General features: G+C 46.9%; 1 protein-coding gene and 1 long non-coding RNA gene across 4 annotated transcripts in view; both read left to right on the top strand.

Annotated features, from left to right (window-relative positions):
- LOC116373444 (transmembrane and coiled-coil domain-containing protein 3-like) overlaps positions 1–10,305 on the top strand; it is a 30,852-nt gene extending 20,547 nt beyond the window's left edge. Inside the window, 2 exon segments of the mRNA XM_031822057.1 lie at positions 7,751–7,900; positions 9,969–10,305. Coding sequence (XP_031677917.1) covers positions 7,751–7,900; positions 9,969–10,187 — 369 coding nt within the window. The 3' untranslated portion in view covers positions 10,188–10,305.
- On the top strand, positions 3,780–7,458 carry LOC116373445 (uncharacterized). Of its 3 annotated transcripts, none has more exons than XR_004209583.1 (4): positions 3,780–3,838; positions 5,278–5,361; positions 6,657–6,723; positions 7,356–7,458. It is a non-coding gene; the product is annotated as an uncharacterized LOC116373445 (long non-coding RNA). The 3 variants fall into 3 exon arrangements; XR_004209585.1 differs by lacking the exon at positions 3,780–3,838 and adding an exon at positions 3,971–4,121; XR_004209584.1 differs by lacking the exon at positions 3,780–3,838 and adding an exon at positions 4,326–4,574.
- Positions 10,306–11,209: the final 904 nt, after the last annotated feature.

Genomic DNA, 11,209 nt, shown 5'->3' with positions numbered 1-11,209 from the left:
CTCTCTCTCTCTCTCTCTCCCCCTCACTCTCTTTCTCTCTCTCACTTTGTTTCTTTCTCTCTCTCACTCTGTTTCTCTCTCTCTCTCTCTCTCTCTCTCTCTCTCTCTCTCTCTCTCCTCTCTCCCCCTCTCTCCCTCTCTCTCTCTCCCTCTCTCTCTCTCCCCCTCTCTCCCTCTCTCTCTCTCTAATTAAACACCTCCTCTCCACGTTCCTGCTAGTCCTGATGGCGGTGCTGGTGCTGTCGGCCATCTTGCCTAAGGGTTCTCGCCACATCCGTGGATAGTGTCTGCTGGCCTGGCGCAGGTCAGTGAGTTCTCCTTCGTCTTGGGGAGCCGCGCCCGCCGAGCTGGCATCATCTCCAGAGAGGTACTTGTACCGAAGAACAGACCACCACTCTATGCTTAGTTCCAAATCAAACAATAGCCACTAGTCCCTAACCACTACCACTACCCCTAACCCACTACCACTAACCACTACCCCTAACCACTACCACTAACCACTACCCCTCAAACTACCCCTAACCACTACCCATAAACACTACTCTTAACCACTACCCCTAACCACGACCCATAACCACGACCCATAACCACTACCCATAACCATTACCCCTAGACACTACCACTAACCACTAGCACTAACCACTACCCCTAGCTACAACCCCTAGCCACTACCCTAGCCACTACCCCTAACCACTACCCCTAACCACTACCCCTAACCACTACCCCTAACCACTACCCCTAACCACTACCCCTAACCACTACTCCTAACCACTACCCCTAACCACTACTCCTAACCACTACTCCTAACCACAACTCCTAACCACTACCACTAGACACTACTCCTAACCACTACCCCAAGGACACTATCCCTAACCTCTACCACTAACCTCTACCACTAACCACTATCCATAACCACTACCCCTAACTACTACCCCTAGACACTACCCCTAACCACTACCCCTCGACACTACTCTTAACCACTACCCCTAGACACTACCCCTAACCTTTACCCCTAACCTCTACCCCTAGACACTACCCCTAACCTTTACCCCTAACCTCTACCCCTAGACAGTACCCCTAACCACTACCCCTAACCACTACTCCTAACCACTACTCCTAACCACAACTCCTAACCACTACCCCCTAGACACTACTCCTAACCACTACCCCAAGGACACTATCCCTAACCTCTACCACTAACCTCTACCACTAACCACTATCCATAACCACTACCCCTAACTACTACCCCTAACCACTCCCTCTAACCACTACCCCTAGACACTACCCCTAACCACTTACCCCTCGACACTACTCTTAACCACTACCCCTAGACACTACCCCCTAACCTTTACCCCTAACCTTTACCCCTAACCTCTACCCCTAGACACTACCCCTAGACACTACCCCTAACCACTACCCTCGACACTACTCTTAACCACTACCCCTAGACACTACCCCTAACCTTTACTCCTAACCACTACCCCAAGACACTATCCCTAACCTCTACCACTAACCTCTACCACTAACCACTATCCATAACCACTACCCCTAACTACTACCCCTAACCACTACCTCTAACCACTACCCCTAGACACTACCCCTAACTACTACCCCTCGACACTACTCTTAACCACTACCCCTAGACACTACCCCTAACCTTTACCCCTAACCTCTACCCCTAGACACTACCCCTAACCTTTACCCCTAACCTCTACCCCCTAGACACTACTTGAAGATGTTTATGGCAATTGCAAGATGAATACATACAGGATCTAGAATACAACTGTCCTCTTCTTCCCCAGGTGTACCTGCTTGTTCTCAGTGTCACCACTCTGTCCTCTTCTCCCAGGTGTACCTGCTGGTTCTCAGTGTCACCACTCTGTCCTCTTCTTCCCCAGGTGTACCTGCTGGTTCTCAGTGTCACCACTCTGTCCTCTTCTTCCCCAGGTGTACCTGCTGGTTCTCAGTGTCACCTCTCTGTCCTCTTCTTCCCCAGGTGTACCTGCTGGTTCTGTGTCACCACTCTGTCCTCTTCTTCCCCAGGTGTACCTGCTTGTTCTCAGTGTCACCACTCTGTCCTCTTCTTCCCCAGGTGTACCTGCTGGTTCTCAGTGTCACCACTCTGTCCTCTTCTTCCCCAGGTGTACCTGCTGGTTCTCAGTGTCACCACTCTGTCCTCTTCTTCCCCAGGTGTACCTGCTGGTTCTCAGTGTCACCACTCTGTCCTCTTCTTCCCCAGGTGTACCTGCTGGTTCTCAGTGTCACCACTCTGTCCTCTTCTTCCCCAGGTGTACCTGCTGGTTCTCAGTGTCACCACTCTGTCCTCTTCTTCCCCAGGTGTACCTGCTGGTTCTCAGTGTCACCACTCTGTCCTCTTCTTCCCCAGGTGTACCTGCTGGTTCTCAGTGTCACCACTCTGTCCTCTTCTTCCCCAGGTGTACCTGCTGGTTCTCAGTGTCACCACTCTGAGTCTTCTGCTGGCTCCGGTGTTGTGGAGAGCTGCCACACACAAGTGGGTCCCTCGAGCCGAACGCAAGACGCTCGCCCCGCCCGCCCCCACTGCTGCCACACCCAGCAGACTGAAGCCCATAGGGGCCCTGCAAAAGGGCCGAAGGGTCAAAGGTCATTCTCCCCTCTTTCCATGGAGAAAATCCTAATGACCCATTATCTTTGGATCATTGGTTGCATCCAAAACGGCACCCTGTTCCCTACATAGAGCCCTGATCTAAAGTAGTGCACTATGTAGGGAATAGGGCTCTGGTCTAAAGGAAGTGCACTATATATAACGAATAGGGTGCCATTTGAGATGCGATCATTGTAGAACGGTTTACATGTCCTCGTTGTTGTCTTGACTGTCATTCCTCCACTCACGTCCTACAGTAGTTATGGAGGGATCGCTGATGAGACCTTTTTGGTTTGTGACATCACAATGATGGTGATGACATATTCCCTTCAAGAGAATATTATTAGTCTGGGGTTGCATATGGATCAGTTTCATCCAGACCAAACCTGGGAGAAAGACGTAGGCCAAGGTTTTAACAGTTCAACTTCCCATTAGTACGTTTGAATGTCATGCTGATACTGTAAAGTCTCAGTGTTTCTAACCAAACACGGACACATAGAGACTGTATGTGGGTTGTTTATGTCAGGGCTCTTACATGTATATACGCGTTATTGCACTCCTATGGCATCTAATGCTGGAAAAGGTTTATTTTTTCTTATGTTTCAGTGACTGTTTCCTATGATAATGGCTCGATAATTTTATTCTGTTTGTACGGTGTGTACTGTACTGTAGCCCGACTGGAAGAAAAGACTACAACTAGAAGACTTCCTGCTAATACATCATGCAAGGGAGAAATAAAGATATAGCATTGTATTTATTAGGCCAGTTATAGTTAGATTATGTATAAATGTTACAATGGAAATAAGGGGGTCATTCCAAGCACAATAAATTCCCATTTTACATTATGTTGTGTTAGGTTGGAGTTTGTTTAATATTCAACAAAATACAAAAGTTGTACATTATTAATAAAAAAATTCGTTATTTATTAAAAGATTGGTTTATTGGTTAGGGAGGAGATGTCCTGTTTTTATAATGTTATATTTGAATATTGTCTGTCTCGTCCAATGAAATGTTTTGATATCGTTCTGTAGGTGTGGTCTACACTTCCCGCGTGATGACGTTTACTTTGTGCGTGTCCAATAGTTTCTTTCACATTTCAGACACCGCCAAGCTCAGTTTGGAAGTCGCACAACTCTGGAAGCTCAGCAGCCGGAGAATCTCAGTCGGAGTTTGGGACAAATGCTAACAGCTGATTCGGGAGATAAAATCAGAAAAGTGACTTTCATTCTTCCAACTTAATTGATTTATTGATGAAGTAGAAGAGGTTAGTTACATTTTGTACGCTGAGCAATTACGTTTTTATTTCGCTGGGTTTCAGTTTCAGTGGAGTAGAAGTAGTTACTAGCGTACGTTAGCTAACGTCACTGTCCATCAAATGTATGACTGTTGCACCTAACGCTATCGATCAAATGCAGAGGCCATTCGAAGCCGTTTAGCTAAGCAAAATCGAAATAAGTTTGACTTGTGGCATGTCATTCAATCACATTTCTACCCATAGGTAAGGTAGCGAACTTAGCCTGCTAGGAGTACAACATGTCAAATATATTTCTCTTAATTTTTTAGCTAGCTGGGCTACAAAAATGGCTGACTCGGCTTCTAGCTAGCAGGTAGTTAACGTCCTCTAGTGAGTTGCACTCTACCGTAAATAAAACATTATGTCCACATTATCGTTACTAACTAATGAATGTCGAACCGAAAGCGGTTTTATCAAACAATAACCTTAATGTTAACTGACTGGCTGTTCATTCAAACAACTCATATCGTTGCGATGAGCTAACGTTCGCTAATATATAGCTTGTGTCGACAGGCAGAACGAACTAGCATGTTGCGTGCTAACTTTAGGACAAACAACATGCTAGCTAGCCATCTGTCAAGCTTGCCAAGCAACCATCTTGACTGAAATTGCTACAAGTCATTCGTTCAATTACTTTCTGTCTTTGTAAAGATGCAGGTAACTAGCTAATTTAAAACCTTTGATCTTGGACTCTGAAACGTTGTGTTAACTTGCTAGTTTATGTTTGCTTCGCTAACGTTAGTTTTAGCTAGTTTCCTGTTTGGAGGTTCATTTCGACCTTCATCTGGCTGCAGTAACTGGGAGTTGCGGATCAAGAACAACGAGTGAGAAAGGTCGTGGTAACTAGTTGATGGTTGTAAATACTCGTGATTTAAACATGTCACAATGGTGGTTCACCTAACTTTCTTGCTAAATATATCTAGCCCAAGCTGCGGAACATGTATGATTGCATGTAGACTAATGCGTAGTCAGCTTCTGGATCCAAATAGCTGCTGTTGTGCTTCCCCTGTCCGGCTATGGGAACCTTCTGTCGTTCATTGTTGTATTTACGCGGTTAGGTCTATGATCTGTTCTCAATGGCCCATAGTTGGCAATAACTGAGTGTGGAGACCGATTTATGTTGTATGTTGAAACCAAGTTGTTTTCCAAAGCTTCCATGCGGCCCTAGTGGAGTGTTGTGGTTTGAATCCCTCAGGGGATAAAGCCAGTCTAATCCAACCTTGTACAATAAGTTAAACAGCAACAGTTTTAGCCCATCTACAATACATGTCCTTCTGCATTTCTTCTACAATCTTAGTTTTACAACACTGAACTGGAAGGCATCTTCCTTCCCCCCTCCCCTTTCCATATTTTGCTTTAGGGAAGCAATTGCTGAACATCCCAAAGAAACCTTCTAGAAGACTTCATCTCCCACACATAGGAGCTGATATCATGGCAATGGAGTGTGAGTTTGGGGCCAGTGTTATACAGTGCAACGTGTAGTACTGCGCCGGAGTAAAAGTGTGTAACCTGTCGTTCTGGGCCAGAGTTATTAGTGGTTGTAACCTGTTCGTTCTTGGAGCCCCAGAGTTATAGTGTGCCAACTTGTCGTTCTGGGCCCGGAGTGATAGTGTGCAACTTGTCGTTCTGGGCAGAGTTATAGTGTGAACCTGTCGTTCTGGGCCAGAGTTATAGTGTGCAACCTGTTGTTCTGGGCCAGAGTTATAGTGTGCACCTGTCGTTCTGGGCCAGAGTTATAGTGTGCAACCTGTCGTTCTGGGCCAGAGTTATAGTGTGCAACCTGTCGTTCTGGGCCAGGTTATAGTGTGCAACCTGTCGTCTGGGCCAGAGTTATAGTGTGCAACCTGTCGTTCTGGGCCAGAGTTATAGTGTGCAACCTGTCGTCTGGGCCAGAGTTATAGTGTGCACCTGTCGTTGGGCCAGAGTTATAGTGTGCAACCTGTCGTTCTGGGCCAGAGTTATAGTGTGCAACCTGTCGTTCTGGGCCAGAGTTATAGTGTGCAACCTGTCGTTCTGGGCCAGAGTTATAGTGTGTAACCTGTCGTTCTGGGCCAGAGTTATAGTGTCCAACCCATATAATTAGAATGAACTAATTCTACAGTGGAACTTTTTTCTTCTCTGACCATCCAGATCCAGTTTTAGATCATTGCTTCAGGGACGAACACACAACTAGATTGATTAACTTCCCTTGTGGTTGAGTGGTACAGGCTAAGTTGCTTTGAAGACCTAATCAATCCTGATTTAGCAGTGGTGGGTCTCACCATACCAAGTGGTTGTTGATACTTCCTGATTTAGCAGTGGTGGGTCTCACCATACCAAGTGGTTGTTGATACTTCCTGATTTAGTTGCTTGCTGTTGTGCAATTATCATCTGACAAACAACTTTAAACATTATTTGACCATCTCCTTCCATCATAGTAACTAGTGTTTATGCTCCACAATTTGGGAAACACTGGACTAGTGTCCACCCACCTACACAGTTCAAGATGATCGCGGAGGTCCTCAAACTCTAGTGTACACAGATCGATGCTCAATTGTTCACTCAAGGTTGCCGTGGAAATGGAGCAACACACTCACAGTAAAACATTTAGTAATCCATTGACCTCGGTCCAGCAGCACCTCCTAGCTCCAGACTAGTATAAAGCCAACTAGTGAGGAGAGAAGAGAGAAGTGTGTAGCTCCTGGTGTTTCCATGGTGACAGTGTGGTGTGTGGCCATAACAGAACATTGTGGTCTTTAGGCGGCTGTGATCGGTGCCAACGGAGAGATGAAGGTTTTCTACAACCAGAACCTCAGTCCCAGCAAAGGTAGGTAGCCACATCACCCAGGGTTTCCCTAGTTATTTTAGTATAGGTGGACTGCACACTGGTGAACACTGGCAGGGGGGGTAAGACTTGGACAGGGGTGGCTGTACTGGAGAAACACTAGAAGCATTATGATAATCAGCCGCTCCTCCTGCAGAATGGGAGTTGATGGCAGGCTGTGACTCTCGCCTAACTAACAGAGGAGGGCAGTGTTGCCCCCTATTGAGACATTCTCTCTGTGGCCAATCACGGCGTAAGTGATTCCAGGGAGCGGATCTCAATTAGTATTGTCGCGGTCGGTACTTCTGTGGCAAGGAAACAAAACATCAAGCAGTTTAATTTCTTGAGGAAAAATGTCCTTCTGTTAGAAACCAACAGCATTATGTTGTCACCTGGAGTCCCATTTATTCATTTAGCAAACTATAGCACCCACAATTTTACATAAAGCTGATTTTAGTTTTTTATACGACAATGGAGTTCAGTCTAATTCATGTTTTCTTTTTCCAATAAGTAATCTGGTGTGATGGTGATACTGGTACCGTGACAACCCAATCTCAAGTAGTGCACTATATAGGGAATGGGGTGCTATTTGGGACACACCCCTGGTGTTATAAGTGTTCTTCCTGTCCCTCCAGGTGTCCTGTCCCTGGTGACAGTCCACCCACAGTCTCTCTCTGTGGGGAAACAACTGCTTCCCAAAACCCTGGGGCCCTCCAACGTCAACATCGCCACACACATGGTGAGACACAACACTACCACTTCTAAGAACCCCTCTCCTCGTCCTGTCTGAGGGCCCCTCTCTTCCTCGTCCTTTCTGAGGGCCCCTCTGCTGCTACTAGGGAAGCACTGGGCTTCCCATATTTCTGTGGCGATAAAGCCTTCATACTAACTTTGAACCAGGCAGGGCGACCTGTGTGTGTGACCTGTGTGCATGTGTGTGTGACCTGTGTGCATAAGCTAATCACAAACCCTTCNTCTCTCTCCCTCTCTCTCTCTCTAATTAAACACCTCCTCTCCACGTTCCTGCTAGTTCCTGATGGCGGTGCTGGTGCTGTCGGCCATCTTGCCTAAGGGTTCTCGCCACATCCGTTGGATAGTGTCTGCTGGCCTGGCGCAGGTCAGTGAGTTCTCCTTCGTCTTGGGGAGCCGCGCCCGCCGAGCTGGCATCATCTCCAGAGAGGTACTTGTACCGAAGAACAGACCACCACTCTATGCTTAGTTCCAAATCAAACAATAGCCACTAGTCCCTAACCACTACCACTACCCCTAACCCACTACCACTAACCACTACCCCTAACCACTACCACTAACCACTACCCCTCAAAACTACCCCTAACCACTACCCATAAACACTACTCTTAACCACTACCCCTAACCACGACCCATAACCACGACCCATAACCACTACCCATAACCATTACCCCTAGACACTACCACTAACCACTAGCACTAACCACTACCCCTAGCTACAACCCCTAGCCACTACCCCTAGCCACTACCCCTAACCACTACCCCTAACCACTACCCCTAACCACTACCCCTAACCACTACCCCTAACCACTACTCCTAACCACAACTCCTAACCACTACCCCTAACCACTACTCCTAACCACTACCCTAACCACTATCCCTAACCTCTACCACTAACCTCTACCACTAACCACTACCATAACCACTATCCCTAACTACTACCTAGACACTACCTAACCACTACCCTCGACCTACCCTTAACCACTACCCCTAGACACTACCCCTAACCACTTCGACACTACCTAACCACTACCCCTAGACACTACCCCTAACCTTTACCCCTAGACACTACCCCTAACCTTTACCCCTAACCTCTACCCCTAGACTCTACCCCTAGACAGTACCCCTAACCACTACCCCTAACCACTACTCCTAACCACTACTCCTAACCACAACTCCTAACCACTACCCCTAGACACTACTCCTAACCACTACCCCAAGACACTATCCCTAACCTCTACCACTAACCTCTACCACTAACCACTATCCATAACCACTACCCCTAACTACTACCCCTAACCACTCCCTCTAACCACTACCCCTAGACACTACCCCTAACCACTACCCCTCGACACTACTCTTAACCACTACCCCTAGACACTACCCCTAACCTTTACCCCTAACCTTTACCCCTAACCTCTACCCCTAGACACTACCCCTAGACACTACCCCTAACCACTACCCCTCGACACTACTCTTAACCACTACCCCTAGACACTACCCCTAACCTTTACTCCTAACCACTACCCCAAGACACTATCCCTAACCTCTACCACTAACCTCTACCACTAACCACTATCCATAACCACTACCCCTAACTACTACCCCTAACCACTACCTCTAACCACTACCCCTAGACACTACCCCTAACTACTACCCCTCGACACTACTCTTAACCACTACCCCTAGACACTACCCCTAACCTTTACCCCTAACCTCTACCCCTAGACACTACCCCTAACCTTTACCCCTAACCTCTACCCCTAGACACTACTTGAAGATGTTTATGGCAATTGCAAGATGAATACATACAGGATCTAGAATACAACTGTCCTCTTCTTCCCCAGGTGTACCTGCTTGTTCTCAGTGTCACCACTCTGTCCTCTTCTTCCCCAGGTGTACCTGCTGGTTCTCAGTGTCACCACTCTGTCCTCTTCTTCCCCAGGTGTACCTGCTGGTTCTCAGTGTCACCACTCTGTCCTCTTCTTCCCCAGGTGTACCTGCTGGTTCTCAGTGTCACCTCTCTGTCCTCTTCTTCCCCAGGTGTACCTGCTGGTTCTGTGTCACCACTCTGTCCTCTTCTTCCCCAGGTGTACCTGCTTGTTCTCAGTGTCACCACTCTGTCCTCTTCTTCCCCAGGTGTACCTGCTGGTTCTCAGTGTCACCACTCTGTCCTCTTCTTCCCCAGGTGTACCTGCTGGTTCTCAGTGTCACCACTCTGTCCTCTTCTTCCCCAGGTGTACCTGCTGGTTCTCAGTGTCACCACTCTGTCCTCTTCTTCCCCAGGTGTACCTGCTGGTTCTCAGTGTCACCAGTGTACCTGCTGGTCTCAGTGTCTCTCTTCTTCCCAGGTGTACCTGCTGGTTCTCAGTGTCACCACTCTGTCCTCTTCTTCCCCAGGTGTACCTGCTGGTTCTCAGTGTCACCACTCTGTCCTCTTCTTCCCCAGGTGTACCTGCTGGTTCTCAGTGTCACCACTCTGTCCTCTTCTTCCCCAGGTGTACCTGCTGGTTCTCAGTGTCACCACTCTGAGTCTTCTGCTGGCTCCGGTGTTGTGGAGAGCTGCCACACACAAGTGGGTCCCTCGAGCCGAACGCAAGACGCTCGCCCGCCCGCCCCACTGCTGCCACACCCAGCAGACTGAAGCCCATAGGGGCCCTGCAAAAGGGCCGAAGGGTCAAAGGTCATTCTCCCTCTTTCCATGGAGAAAATCCTAATGACCCATTATCTTTGGATCATTGGTTGCATCCAAAACGGCACCCTGTTCCCTACATAGAGCCCTGATCTAAAGTAGTGCACTATGTAGGGAATAGGGCTCTGGTCTAAAGGAAGTGCACTATAATATAACGAATAGGGTGCCATTTGAGATGCGATCATTGTAGAACGGTTTACATGTCCTCGTTGTTGTCTTGACTGTCATTCCTCCACTCACGTCCTACAGTAGTTATGGAGGGATCGCTGATTGAGACCTTTTTGGTTTGTGACATCACAATGATGGTGATGACAATATTCCCTTCAAGAGAATATTATTAGTCTGGGGTTGCATATGGATCAGTTTCATCCAGACCAACCTGGGAGAAAGACGTAGGCCAAGGTTTTAACAGTTCAACTTCCCATTTAGTACGTTGAATGTCATGCTGATACTGTAAAGTCTCAGTGTTCTAACCAAACACGGACACATAGAGACTGTATGTGGTTGTTTATGTCAGGGCTTTACATGTATATACGCGTTATTGGCACTCCTATGGCATCTAATGCTGGAAAAGGTTTATTTTTCTTATGTTTCAGTGACTGTTTCCTATGATAATGGCTCGATAATTTTATTCTGTTTGTACGGTGTACTGTACTGTAGCCCGACTGGAAAGAAAAGACTACAACTAGAAGACTTCCTGCTAATACATCATGCAAGGGAGAAATAAAGATATAGCATTGTATTTATTAGGCCAGTTATAGTTAGATTATGTATAAATGTTACAATGGAAATAAGGGGGTCATTCCAAGCACAATAAATTCCCATTTTAACATTATGTTGTGTTAGGTTGGAGTTTGTTTAATATTCAAACAAAATACAAAAGTTGTACATTATTTAATAAAAAAAATTCGTTATTTATTAAAAGATTGGTTTATTGGTTAGGGAGGAGATGTCCTGTTTTTATAATGTTATATTTGAATATTGTCTGTCTCGTCCAATGAAATGTTTTGATATCGTTCTGTAGGTGTGGTCTACACTTCCCGCGTG

This window comes from Oncorhynchus kisutch, unplaced genomic scaffold (genome assembly GCF_002021735.2).
Source record: "Oncorhynchus kisutch isolate 150728-3 unplaced genomic scaffold, Okis_V2 scaffold4054, whole genome shotgun sequence".
NCBI classification, from domain to species: Eukaryota; Metazoa; Chordata; class Actinopteri; order Salmoniformes; family Salmonidae; genus Oncorhynchus; species Oncorhynchus kisutch.
Note: the sequence above shows the minus strand (reverse complement) of the source record. Positions and strands in the feature narration are given on the sequence as shown.